Source organism: Sinocyclocheilus grahami, unplaced genomic scaffold (genome assembly GCF_001515645.1).
Source record: "Sinocyclocheilus grahami isolate Dianchi unplaced genomic scaffold, SAMN03320097.WGS_v1.1 scaffold207.1, whole genome shotgun sequence".
Lineage (NCBI taxonomy): Eukaryota > Metazoa > Chordata > Actinopteri > Cypriniformes > Cyprinidae > Sinocyclocheilus > Sinocyclocheilus grahami.
This window is the reverse complement of record NW_015505386.1, coordinates 1878422-1893178: the sequence shown is the minus strand read 5'-3', so window position 1 is coordinate 1893178 and position 14757 is coordinate 1878422. Positions and strand designations below refer to the sequence as shown.

At 36.4% G+C, this 14757-nt stretch overlaps 1 protein-coding gene across 1 annotated transcript; it reads right to left on the bottom strand.

Annotated features, from left to right (window-relative positions):
* Window positions 1-9583: 9583 nt before the first annotated feature.
* Window positions 9584-14225, bottom strand: LOC107595728 (aquaporin-3-like). Its single transcript, XM_016286221.1, has 6 exons — window positions 13993-14225; window positions 12180-12306; window positions 11380-11517; window positions 11081-11199; window positions 10658-10875; window positions 9584-10565 (listed from the first exon to the last, which is right to left on the bottom strand). Exons 1-6 carry the CDS (start codon window positions 14098-14100, stop codon window positions 10376-10378), a joined length of 900 nt encoding a protein of 299 aa, XP_016141707.1. The 5' UTR covers window positions 14101-14225; the 3' UTR covers window positions 9584-10375.
* Window positions 14226-14757: the final 532 nt, after the last annotated feature.

Genomic DNA, 14757 nt, shown 5'->3' with positions numbered 1-14757 from the left:
GTAATAAGAGGGGGGGGGGGGGGGGGGGGGGTCTTTCTCGTTCAGCAAAAAGAGTCTGTGTACTTTGCTTTCTACTTCAATAGAAATGAGAAATGAGAAGCGTTTTTAATAGGGAAAAAAAGAGTTTATGCTTGCATATCATTCGTTCTTTCGGTTTTTTCACCTCGAATTACGATGCATTCATTCTTTTTTTTTATTTATTTAGCCTAATATTGAAAGCAGAAAAATTGGAAAACGCCGTTTTGTTGCTTCTGAACACACACTAAGGAGGTTTGTTCAATTTTCTCTATTCGTTTAGTCATACGAATGATCGAAATGTCATAATAACAAATATGTCGAATGTCATAAAGTACACAGTATTTCCATTCTAACAAGTAGCCTAACCTAAAGTAAAAATAAGATTCATAGGCGGTCTTTTGGGAAGTCGTGGCCTAATGGTTAGAGAGTCGGACTCGTAACCCAAAGGTTGCGGGTTCGAGTCTTGTACCGGCAGGGATTGTAGGTGGTGGGGGGGGCGGTGAATGTACAGGCTCTCTCCCACCTTCAATACCACGGTGCCCTTGAGCAAGCCACTGAATCTTCAACTGCTCCCCTGGCGCTGCAGCATAAATGACTGCCCACTGCTCCGTGTGTGTGTGTGTGTGTGTGTGTGATTCTGCTCCTGACAGCACTGCCTTGCTCGTCTGCTGCAGATAAGATGAGCTTTTACTCCAATAGATGGCAACAAAACTCTAGCCTGCAGTCAAACTCTACCTATAGCTCAGAAGACCAGGCGCATCAGGAAACTATGAAATATATATGTCTTACCTACAGTAATTACATCAAACATAATTCCCTCAGCGTAAGCGCTTCGTTAGAAGAACCCAGGTGAAATTGATCTCTTGATAATCCTTAACGGAGATAAAGCTGAAGTAACAGCAATTCAAGAAGAAGGAGAAGCAGTTAGTTCCAGCTGGAATCATATTTGACTGTCATTTATTGAAAATGTTAAAGATTAGAGTCTTATCTTGATGTTTGCTTTTATTAATAAATAACAATGCATTTTATTTATAATACCCAACGTGCTACAAAAAAATACAAGTCAACACCCTATTATTTAGAATTCTTATTATAGAATAATGCAATTTTCAAAAAACACAAATGCAATATATTTAATTTTTTTAAATGAAGAAACGCATGGGCCGTGAATGCTAAAAATGGCCCTCATTTATCTTCACAAATGTTTTCTTTTCTCCCCGCAGCTCTACAACTACGTTTGTCTTTAATTTGTCTCTCTTCTCTCTTTTGCAGAAGTGTCTAATGTAATTGAACTCTAATGCATTAGGGATGGTGATTGAAATGCCAAGGACACGTATAATTTCCCAGCGAGTGCTCTCTCTTGCTCTCGCACCCGGGGCCCCTCTACCTTACGGCACCGCTGACAATCAGCCCTCGTCAGTGTAATTAAATGATGGTTTATAAAGTGTGAGAAGCCACTATGACCAAAAGCAAATAGGTGCTTATCGGCGAGCTGCTGAACAACCCTAATTTTCTCCAGTGGCAATTTCCATCTGTTATCTGGGCTCGGAATCGGCCCCTTTTAGCCCGCTGCAGCATAAATGACTGCCCGCTGCTGTGTGTGTGTGTGTGTGTGTGCGCGCGATAAATGCAGAGCACAAATTCCGAGTATGGGTCACCATTCTTGGCCACACTTCACTTCACATTTTTTTCCACTTTTGAGGCATTTGTGCAAATGACAATAGGCCTATAGGCCCTACAAACAAAAAAGTGACATTACATGTGGTCAAGTACGGTGACCCATACTCGGAATTAGTGCTCTGCATTTATCCCATCCAAAGTGCACACACACAGCAGTAAACACACACCGTGAACAGCCATTTTTGCTGCGGCGGCTGGGGAGCAGTTGAGGGTTTGGTGTCTTGCTCAAGGGCACCTCAGTCGTGGTATTGAAGGTGGGAGAGAGTGCTGTACATTCACTCTCCCCACCCACAATCCCTGCCGATACGAGACTTCAACCCACAACCTTTGGGTTACAAGTCCAACCCTCTAACCATTAGGCCACGACTTCCCCTATGCATAGGCAGCCGTATCCAGAAGGACAATAAATATGAATACAGTGCAGTTATAAATATGTGACACTATTGTCATCATATGCCATGAGTGACTGTAAAAAAAGTGTTTCATTAAGTACACATTTCTGAAGTAGTTTTCATGGTCAATTACTTTGTGACACGTGGCAATAAAGAATGTACATTACTAACATTTTACAGAATTCCTGGATCATCTTCTTCTGCTTCAGTTTCTCTCTGACTGACGGACGCAGTTTAGAGCAGCTATAGAACATGAGTGGTTTAGCAGAAAGTAGTGCACTCCAGTCCAAAACAGGTATATTTGGGTGAAAAGACGATGTTACATACAGCCAAGTGCAAAAGATATGTGGTAGAAGACATAGAAAAGAGAGAAAAACACATGGCTAATAGTAGGGGCAACCAAATAACAATTCAAACTGAGGATTATCCAAGAGAGAGTGGATAAAGAGGGTTGTCTTTATCATTATGATTTCATAGGATCCTCAGTATGAGCTCTTAACAGATGTTCACTATACTGCGTATATATACGTTTGTTTGTTTGCTTTTGTGTTTTGCCGCTAGGTGTCAGTGCAACATAAGGTAAAATAATTGGGCAAAAACAGGGTGAAAGGACCTATGAAAGCCAACATAGTAAACACAGTATAATCTCAGTTAGAAAATAAGCATTTGAGTAGTTTGATTTTGACTTAAACTTTTAGTTAAGATATACTCATTTTGATAACTTTTCCATGTATCAACTAAAAACGAATCCTTTATTTATAATTTGCTTATTCTATATTTTATTACATTAGGATATGAGCTGTAAATTCGCTGAATTAACGTTAATAATATGTCTATTTATATAAGATTTGCTTTGTAAAAATGCATTTTGTCTGTATACTAGGCTACACCATAGTCATGCTTAGTTTTGGCTCTTTTGTTTATCCATATGTTATGCACATACGTTTACCCAACGTGTACTAATCCAGACAACAGGCTTAGTTTCTTTCTTATGTTGAACACAGAAGAAGATATTTTTAATAATTTTGAAGAACCAAACAGTTGTTGGTACCCATTGACTTCCATAGGGAAAGAAATACAATGGAAGTCAATGGGGACCATTTACTGTTTGATTACCAGCATTCATCAAAATATCTTCTTTTATGATCAATATAAGAAAGAAACTTATACAGGTTTGGAGTGACATGAGGGTGAGTAAATGATGACAACATTTTCATTTTTGGGTGAACTATTCCTTTTGCTAATACACAAACTCCCTGCTCTAAACCAGTTTGATACCCTTCTCAGTTTGGTGGGCATGAAATAACTCAGTGGAAACACCTAAACGTCCTTTCCTGATTAGAGGTGAGGTGATGCTCCAGAACATGAAGGCTTTCGGCAAGAGGAAAGACAATGAAGAAGACTGAGCGTCTCAAAAAGATTATTCACAAGACCCAGAGAAAGTCTGACTTCATCAAAACCCCACACATAAGCAAAGGAAGCTCAAAGAAAGCAAACCTCTCATTCTCTAAGGGCATAATTGCTTCCATTGCTTGCCAAGCTCTTAATTCCCTTAAGAACTGAAAAAAAGAGTTTCATTAAGTCGCTCAACCTACACTGACTCATCAACCACAGTTGAGGCCTGTGGTGAGGATACAGAGACCCCATGTCACCCCAAAACAGGTGGTTAAAGACAGAATAGTGTGAACCAAGGTTGGCATAGCAATAACAGAATACAAATTATTTTATTACTTTTTTCTAAAACATGAAAAATATCTGTAAAAACATTTATGCAATCATTTATTATTCATATTTATAATTTATATAATTTTATATAAGCTTTTATTCTTTTATTTAATTTTTGTTTACCAAAATGAATTAAAAAATAATAAATTAAACATGAATCATGAAAGTTTTACTAGGGTATTTGACTCATTTTAGTTGTTCACTCTTTGACCTCATAGTGTCACTTAGTGCTCCAGGAAAACAAAAAGATAAGCAGCTAGGACCGTCTCTCTGCTTTATAATGTTTCTTAAATGTCTTGGTAAATACAAAATTACAATATATAACATTTTTATATTTAAATTTTGTTTAGCTTTATCAGCTCTTTAACTCCAAAAGAGATTCAAGGCCTCTCTCTGGGTTCATTGTGTGTGTGGCTTCATGACATACAAATGCTTTTATTTATGTATGTATATTGTTATTTATTTTTGAAGTTCTTAGATTTTGCTCGAGCACCATCACTTTGGCATTGACTGACATGTGACCCCCATTTGGCTCATCATACATATTTATGAATTTCCACATAGATTTCTTTTACAGATCACTGTCTTCTTTGCAGAAAAAAGTTGCCTAAATGTAAAAAATGTGTTCCTTTAATGGGAACTGAAGGATGAAAGTGCTATAAAAGTAAATGGGACTTTTGAGCTATGTTTCAATTCTTCAAAATTCACATGATAGCTTTGTGTGACCAACAGACCACATTATTGACTAAAAATGCTCCACTTCAGTGGACTGTTACTGCTATACCCGGATCATTCATTCACGAACGAATCATTTAGACCATATAAACTGAAGTCATTTGGGTTTATAATGACATGATGATGAACAAATGGTAACAGAATGTAAATTTTTGGGTAAACTCCTCACATTATGTTTCCTAAAAGGACCTGAAAATCATCTAGTTCATCACAACTGTGGATTTTAAAGCAATACATTTTAATTTATATGCTGTGTTTAACAAAGCAAAATCAAAATGGGTGTATCCCCTGCACTACAGGTAGTCACTGCATTACATGTCACATTTCAGCATGAATTGGTTTACATAGAGGGATCGATTAGTAATTATTTTTTAATGTGTGCCTTATTGTCAGGCTACAGTCATACCTCCTCAGTAGGCATATACCCTTTCAGAATGCCATGGTTGGGGGTCTGGGATGCTGGGTGTTTGATTGACATTAGATCTGTTTGGGAATCCACGTCGCTGAAAGGCCATGTCGTTTAGGAATTCCAAATGTCAAGCACCCCTCTGAAGTTTGAGCAGTGGGTGGGGACCAGGAAAGCAGTTTCTCATCGACAATTTATGTCACCACCGACATTTAGTTCAAATCTGTGAGAGAGATAATTTTTTTCTAGCACAGTTTGTGGTGAAAGAATAGGAATGATTCTGACTAATGGTGGTTGTGAACAGGGGTTAAATTGGGATTTGCTATGTGGGGGGGCTCTATGGTATCTGGCTTTTATATATATATATATATGTGTGTGTGTGTGTGTTTTATATTTTATTAAATATAAAAATTATATTTTGTGTTTGAGCCCATTTGGTAGTGAAATAAACAACATATTTATATATGATTTGACAGTTTACTTTAATAAATAACAAAAATCTAAAAGGTGTGCATTATAACTGAGAACTACATGAACACTTCACAGTTGGTTGTGTTACTGTAAGTAATTTTCCTCAAATGCTATTGAAGTTAGAAAAGTGTATACTAATGTCGTATGTAACTTTAGAGACTATCCCTAGATTTGCGACTATCGAGTGCCGGGAAATGACACCTGTAAAGTCACAGATACTGTACGGACAATACGGCTCAGTTTTTCTATGTATCTTGCTCTGTTGAATGGCAAAAGTGAATTTACTAGGTTATACTGGATTTACACCATGCATTTCCTGTCAGCGGGAAAGACCCGACTAAGTCCATGGTTGACACCCTCTCATTAGCATGTTTTGCAGAGGAAAAATAAATGTGGCACTACATTCAGAAATAAATGAGTGATTAAAAGAAAACAGGACAATTCTGTGTTTTTCTGTCAATATGGGGTGCTGTGTGTACATTAATGAGGAAAAAAAATTAACTTAAATGATTTTAGCAAATGGCTGCAATATAACAAAGAGTGAAAAATGTAAGGGGGTCTGAATACTTTCCGTACCCACTGTATGTATTTAAACAAGAATACGCGTATTTATACACACCTTTATTTATTTATTTGCGTATTTATTTATTTATACTCACATTTATTTATTTATTTGTGTATTTATTTATTTTTAATTTCTTTAGGTTTGGTCCTCCATAACCCACAAGTAGCTAGTTTCCTGATTGCTAAAGTGAATGACATAAAATTGTTAGTCAAGCCCAGGACTTTCTGAAACACTGTGTGTGCATTGTGCACGAGAAACAGTGTTTTTTTCCTAATATGATCAGAATGTTCCTAGATTTTACACCTCAAATTATTGTTGTGTGTGTAATTGCAGTCAGCGTTCCTTCATAACATTTCTTTGATACACAACAGGGGCGTTTCTCAAAAAAAAAGAAAAGAAGCTTTGTGGGCAGCGCGCTGTCTAGCGTGTTCCCGTTCCCCTCTCTCCCACTTCTCTTCTTGTCTACAATACTGTCATATCCTAATAAAAGTCAAAAACACCTAAATTAAATCTAAAAAAGAAAAAGCATACATTTGAGACTTGGTTTCAGTACAAGATAGGATCTTATAGGCCTAAAGTTAACACAGTATAGCCTACATAAACAAAATTAAACAATAAGTGCTGGTATAGTGTTGGTTGATGTTAGTAGTTATAAGACAAATTATGTTCCATAAGCCTTTGGACTTTTGTACTTGTATGCTTTAATATATACGGATAAGTTATTTGAGCTATTGAAGCCAAGAGTTTAAATAACAGTAATTATCCAACTGTTAATGAAATCACCTAATCGCTCACTGTATTCATGTGACTGAGAGGAAACCGAAAAGAAAAACTATCCAAAACTTTTTGACAATAGACAGCAAGCTCTCATTCAGATCTGCCTCCTTCCAATCAACAACCAATAGATAGAATCAAAGCCCTGCCCAATTTTTTAAATGTTTAAATTTTTTGATAATGTGTTTCACTTGAAAACAAAGATCTGTCAAAGACTGAACAAACTGGTCTTGTCCGATTAAAAATGAGCCAAGAACCAGGAGTAATATGATTCCCAAAGCTTTAGTGTTCTTCTTCAAAAAAAAAGTACAATAATGTCTAAGCTCATATTAGACAACCTCCCTTTATTTTAATGACAAAAAATAATAAACAGTAGCTACATACTAAGGTAGCATCAACCAACAAACACTGTTATATTTTAATCAAGCGCAGATCTAGATGTTTCAGTTTGTATTGTCAGTCATTTTCCATTTCTGGCTTGAGGGCATAACAAGCAATTTCGTATCGGTTTCCTTTCATGACACTGACTCTTGTGTGGTGTACTTGACGTGGACGAGTAATACAATCAACAGGAATAACAGTTGTCATGGGAACCTCATTCGAACTCAAGAAAGATAATAGTCAGAGATTTCATGTGTTTTGACATACAGACTATAATAGAATGATAAAAAAATAACTGATGAATTTTAGTCTGTAGACAAAGTCATATTTATTAAATTCTCATATACTGTGGACATTCTAAAGCCCCATTTAGGATGTGTGGTGAAATGTATATGTGGTATGTGGAAAAATGACATGCATTTTAAGTTGTGCTTTGACACATAAAAACCCTCAAGAATTTTGTACACTTGTGGATGGAGCTTATTGCTGTTCCGAACCCAGAAATCCAAAGACGACATAAAAAATTGGTTTAATGGTTTCAAAAGCCTCGATTAGCTTGCCTCGAATCTCATTCCAAATTCCCAAACTCAATTCCACAAACATTCTTCTTAACGTCTGCATTCATTTTCTACAAACCTATGAACTGACTCTGTGTGTGCTCATTGATTTAAGATTCATGGTCTGGGTTATCTCCGTCCATCTCATGCCAATAAACTTCTCTTATTTTCATTTTCTATTTTCCCCTTCACTGAGCTAAACAGGCACTGCAATCTTTCCTTTCCATTTGGAAGATTTACATGAGAGTGAGTTGTGATCAATGCATATAAGATTTTACAATTTGCATTCTTTTACGTGATATACCTGAGAATGTACAGTGGGGAAAAAAAGTATTTAGTCAGCCACCAATTGTGCAAGTTCTCCCACTTAAAAAGATGAGAGAGGCCTGTAATTTTCATCATAGGTAAACCTCAACTATGAGAGACAAAATGAGAAAAAAAAATCCAGAAAATCACATTGTAGGATTTTTAAAGAATTTATTTGCAAATTATGGTGGAAAATAAGTATTTGGTCAATAACAAAATTTCATCTCAATACTTTGTTATATACCCTTTGTTGGCAATGACAGAGGTCAAACGTTTTCTGTAAGTCTTCACAAGGTTTTCACACACTGTTGCTGGTATTTTGGCCCATTCCTCCATGCAGATCTCCTCTAGAGCAGTAATGTCTGTATAGGCCTTTTATTAGATTGCAACATCCACTACAGTTTACACCAATGAGGTTGACTAATATCAAAAACACTTGCAAAACTCATATTGAATGCTTAGATTACGTTTTAAACTAATTTTTGTTAAATATAATTTAGGGATATGGCAGATCCATCCTCTGCAGGCTTAAACATATTTCATTCAATGTTCATAAAGAAATTACATTTTTCCCCAATAGGTAATATTTGAATTTAATTCATTTGAAAGGGCTTTATAGTTTTATGCTCTGTAATGCCAGTAAGTCTGGGTCTGTATAAAGTTTGTTTGTTGACAGTGTGATTTCAAGCAAGTATAAATCGTGTCTGCAGTTTTAACCTAAATTACAGCTCTTTTGTTTTACTCATATTGTTTATTGCCATGAATCAAAGCAGCGGTTAGTGACAATTCACTTAACCTGCCCATTCAGTTCTTACTGTAGACCGAAGAAAACAGAACAGAGGTTTGGTATACGCCTATTTGTGGACAGACGCTTCTTGATTCGTGCCAAAATTTGACTGCAAACTTTGCACAGATGAATTTGTGTACAAACCCGATTCCAAAAAAGTTGGGACACTGTACAAGTTGTGAATAAAAACAGAATGCAATGTGGAAGTTTCAAATTTCAATATTTTATTCAGAATACAACAGATGACATATCAAATGTTTAAACTGAGAAAATGTATAATTTTAAGGGAAAAATAAGTTGATTTTAAATTTCATGGCATCAACACATCTCAAAAAAGTTGGGACAAGGCCATGTTTATCACTGTGTGGCATCCCCTCTTCTTTTTATAACAGTCTGCAAACGTCTAGGGACTGAGGAGACAAGTTGCTCAAGTTTAGGAATAGGAATGTTGTCCCATTCTTGTCTAATACAGGCTTCTAGTTGCTCAACTGTCTTAGGTAAATAAAATATAAGTTTATGAGATTTGTAAATTATTCCATTCCTTTTTTCTCACAATTTGTACAGTGTCCCAACTTTTTTGGAATTGGGTTTGTACATCTATACACATATTTGCATTAATCTGCAATGTTAATATCAAAGGAAACATGATTCTCCTTTGGAAATCTTGATGTTTTACTGGACTGAATGATGCTAATATATACTGAGCAAGTACATGAATGGACATCAAAGGCATTCCCTGCAGTTAAACGACCAGATAATTTCAAAAATAAATTTTGTGCATGATGTTTCTCATATATTAAAAATACTACAGATCCATCAGAATCCTAATGCCTTACCAAAAATGTAGTTTATTTTTAAAGAGAACAGTATAAATGAACACAATATGTTATATGCATAGTCAGTGTAAAATCTGAACAGTGTAAACCAGAACAGAAACAGGCATGTATTACATCAAAACCTATACTTGGGCAACAAATATGTTCCCAAAAAGGCAAAAAGCGACATAACAATGTAAATAGAACTGGATTTCTCACTGCATAATTACAGCACTCATTACTATTAACTTATAATAATGATGGAATATTAGTGGAACAGGTGGTACTTTTATGACTTTGATGCAGTATTCATAAGGGTGAAGGTTTTCATAAATCATATCCCTTATTCATAATGATTCATTATGCAGATAGATTAGAGATAAATGAACGGGTGACAACAACTGACTTGTTAGCAGATTGGATGAATTCATTTGGCTATGATTGGGCATTTTTGGTAATAAATCGAAAGGATAACTAGTAAGTTTATGTATAAAACACAGAGGTTCTGGTCAGGATAATTAAAGTGATATGCAAATTAAGATTAATCAATTAAATGTTTGGACATCAACTAATTGCAAACACACTACAAAAAAATACAACTAATTAGTTTGAGTCTAATCACGATGTCAAGGGTAACTGTCAAAAGTTTTGATTTAATGTAGGTACAAGATACACAATATTGCTACTATATTGTCATGAGAGCTAAATTTAATTGTAGAAGCTGAACGGAACTGTGGAAAAACAACTCCATTTGATCCCAGACTTATGCTGTCTCCTTCTCAGAAACAGCAGAGAGTTTGAGTCTTTCCTTCTCTTCTTTTTCCTCTGTTTCCCTTTTATCTCTTGCTTCTCCTTCCACATGGCATCCCACCATCAGCTGATACACCATCACACCGAACAAGGCACCAATGAATGGGGCAAAGATGGGTACAAAGGACCAGTAAGAGTTTGCTCTGTGGTAGATGGAACACAAATTGATGTTAGAGATGGAATCAGTAGTGAAATGGATGGAAAAAATACATGTAATGAAGCAAATGTGACTTACGAGAACACCTCTGAGCCCCATCCAGCAATTGCGGTGAAGATCCGAGGTCCCAAGTCTCTGGCTGGGTTTACAGCATAACCTGAGTTAAAACCCATGGACTGACCAATCACTAGAACTACAAAGCCCACAGTAAAGGCCTCCAGTCCTTGTGGAATGGGGTTATTGTAAGGGTCGACAATGGCGAGGATACAAACTATGAGAGCTGCCGTGCCAATCATCTGTGAAAAATATTGGTTAGTTCACCCAACAATGACTCACCCTCATATTGTTCTAAAACATTGATATTCTGAAGGCGTTTCAACAGTTTTTGTCCATAACAATGAAAGTCAATGGGGTCCAAAACAACACTTTCATTGTATGGACAAACAACACTGGGACATTCTTAAAAATATCTTCAATGAATGCTAAATTTTGTTGTCTTACCTGATCAAAGAAGCCATTGAGCAAAGTAAGGTGTTTAGAAGGGTATGTAGCAAAGATTCCAGCCGTTGCATTGTCCCCTACAACAACTAGAGAACCTTGTCCATAGTCCCAAATTGCATCTGCAAAACATCAAGTGAACATAAAGTGGGGAAACGCTCTTTTAGATCTTCAAAAGCTCCCAGTTCACAACCACAGTTCTCATAAACTGAGTTTCATTTTTGGCTTTAACAGACTGACCCAGGATGTGGACTGAGAAAAATGTGGATTATTGACAACCAAAATGAAGTCCTAAAACTTACCAATATACATGCCAAATATTATTCCTGAGCCAAGAAAAGCCCCCAGAGTCTGGGCCAGGAAGTACACGGGAAATTTCCTCCAGGGCTCTCTCCCCAACAAACAAAGGGAAAAGGTCACAGTAGGGTTTATGTGACCTCCTGTAAAACACATTTTTATTTCTTAATATGTTGAATGGTACATTTGAAATGAGATCTTCACAGAACACAATTAAAATTAAAGTATATACCATGAACATTCAGTTTACACTTTTTTGGGCTGGTTCGGAACATGCTGATTAAGTCTAAACCAGGATTAAACTTCAAAAAATTTCAACTTAAACTTTTTCATAACCTTTTTAGCCATAGGTTAGCTATGTCTGGAAACGTTGTTTTTCAATCGCCTGCCACTTCCTTCTTGTCCAAGACTTTACTTATAGCCCAAACACTTATTTATTTGCTGTATTCCTCTGTTTTAAATGTTAAAGTCAAAACTGCCATTTGATGTTGTCTGATATGCTTTTTTTTTCAAAAGCCTTCAGGTACAGTACATCCATCGAGTGGATCAACTTTAACCATGAGGCAACCCTAAATTCCAGCCAATAATATCTGAAAATAAAATGTTCTAAAAGTAGGAAAGAATGTAGTGTAATTTTACCAGTTTAAACCCATCTGGTGAATGTTTGGGCAAACGTTTTAATATCTGGTTCTGATCTGTATGTGACTCACTGAAGTGAAATACCACATTTGAAATCTGAAATTTCCTGTGTTCTCCCAAGAAAAGAAAAAAAAGACAGTTTTAAGAAGCTTATGATCAGAGTTACCTGAGACTTGCCCACAAACTAGGATTCCCAATGTAGCAGCGAACCCAAAAGCGAAATTCACCGTCAGAAACATTCCATGAGAGCCTCCGCTTAGAATCAACTGGGCGACAGCACCACATCCAAACATCTAGAAATAGAGAAATTAAGAATAAAAATCCAATTAACCAACTGCTTAACTCTGAGACTAGCTCTAGATTAAATAACTGGCATTTTCATCAAATAAATCTCATTGAATGATTGTGGGGTTTAATTTGACATATTATGATTGTCAGAGCTAGACATCCTTGACTTCATGTAGCTGTTTTTTGTTTGAGGACTGCATTCGAAGAATGTGAAACGTTATGGGCACCATGTGGATTTGATAGATAGTGTGTGTATGACTGTGTGTGTGTACTTGCTCTCTCTCCCATTGTGCGATGCCCTCTAGCCTGTCTGTGTTTGCTAGCCGTTATTGAGCCACATGATCAGCCTCTGGATGGGGGGTTCGCAGACCGCACAGTACCATCAGAAAACAACGGATGGGCATTGGTGAAGCTCTATTTTTCTCCAGATATTGCTGCTCTGGAGTCTTAGTTTCCAATGAAAGCAGATGATGAGATATGGTTTAACCTGTGATCCCCCTGTGGTGTGTCAAATTTATTCCGGATATGGGTTGTCTTGAATTCTGGATTATAGACCCTGTTGTGCCCAGTGCCTGTTGTTTGTGCTTACCTGCTAATTGCGTTGTCTAAGCTATTTTAAACTTTACAAATTGTCAAAAGTACACCAATACAAAGATGTGTTATGACACGGAATATTTCATTAATTCAAAGACATCTTCTAGTAATGTTTGTAGTGTTCTGTTGAAGTGAAAATTGGTAGCAAGAACTTTTCTCTTGAGGTTTAGCAGAGGAGCAACAAATTAACAGCTATAATCGGAGGCGTCTGATACTAACAAAACAATATTTTCTTTCACAATTATTATTTGTGGTCATCCTTGTTGTGACCATCCTGGTTGACCAATTAATATTACATTAGAATTCTCATTGTTTAAAGCCTGTTTGCTTCAGTTTCAGTGATAAAGTATGTTAGTTACATGAACACAGTTCCAGTGTCTTCATTTCACTGAGACATTTTGCTTCAAATTAAGTTACAAACGTAACTTATTTTAGCTTTGAACATTCATTTAATTCCATGTTTTAATAGCTATTATTAGCAACAGCTGAGAAACATGATAAAAGTATAAAGTATAGATGCAAAGTGTAAGTATAAAGTTGAATATATACACTTTTCATAAAATACCTCAATAAGCAAATCATTTGCAAAATAAAGGGAAACAACATCCCTCAGGTGTAGCTGAATGGAAATTGTAGCCTTTTCAACAGATGAAAGCATCTAGGTTATGTTTGATATCTTGTATGCATGCATCCATTCCACATTTTCATCAAAGATTGACAGCAAATCAATCTTTGCATCATTAGTTATTTTTCATCCATATATCAAGCTATATCAATGTACTACTATTATTTTTTAACAAACTAATGAACTAAACTGACATTTCTGATTTTTTTTAAACATGGAATAGCCTACTGTATATACTTAAGTTACAGGAAATGTAAAAATAAAATTTTAGAAAATGTCTCTATAAACACAAAAATGTGCTGCAAATTCCGGATGGTAACACCTTGTAATCCCTACTCCTCTGATTTGTTCAGAAACATTCCCTTAGTTCAAAATTAATAAACTAAACTAAATCTGACTGCATGGTAGTTTCATCATAGCTGAAATCGGTTTGTCTAACTCATCGATGACAAAAACAACAGAACTGTCTCACCACTAGAATGAGAGTGCCCAGGCATTCTGCCAGTGCCTGTCGTATCAGCACATTCCGAACCCGAAAGATCCGAGCCATCTTTTCCAGGATCACCTTCTGTTTTCCCATAACGTCTTAGGATAGTTTAAAAATGATGATTAAAGGGTGTTTTAATTGTGATGATGATGATGAAGGGCAGACTGTTGCTACTGCATAAGTGTTCCTGTACTACTTGTCCTGCTGAGTTCGGGCCCTATATGTGCTTCTGAATGTCCCGCCCTCAGTCAATAAAAAACTAAAAACAGCATTCCTACAACTTTTTCCCTCCCTCCATCCCTGCCTCTTCCCCATCGCACTTGCACACAAATTTTCTTGTTCTTTTTTTTTTCCATGTCTGACTTCTTTGTTATGAATATGCATCTGAAGACTGGGATAGAAGGGATTCTTCCACTTCAAATATATATAAATCTCTTTCCGAATGGCCCTCTAGGGTTTGGTGCACAAGAATCTGTATTGTTTCCGCTAGTACTATTTCCTCACCGTGTGGATTGTAGCCTCAAAGGCAGTGACTGGAACATAGAGTCCATGACGAGAGTGATTATGGATACTTTACTTTTTTTTTAATGAATATTTTAGGTTTGTGGAAATGTATAGGTATTTAACCAGTGGTGAAGCTTGGCAAGTGTCTGAAACACAGGGCAGATGTTTTATATTCTGGAAAGTATTTGCGCCACATGATGGTCACAAGCTTGGAGTGTCTGAAATTCTATTTTCGTAATAACGTTA

What these genes read in the sequence shown, in the direction of transcription:
- LOC107595728 (XM_016286221.1), bottom strand. Translation starts at nt 14,100, where the DNA reads ATGGGAAAACAGAAGGTGATCCTGGAAAAGATGGCTCGGATCTTTCGG. An exon ending in TGGGCACTCTCATTCTAGTG is followed by an intron (nt 12,307 to 13,992) that starts GTGAGACAGTTC and finishes CTCTATTTCTAG; the next exon opens with ATGTTTGGATGTGGTGCTGT. An exon ending in AATATTTGGCATGTATATTG is followed by an intron (nt 11,200 to 11,379) that starts GTAAGTTTTAGG and finishes GATGTTTTGCAG; the next exon opens with ATGCAATTTGGGACTATGGA.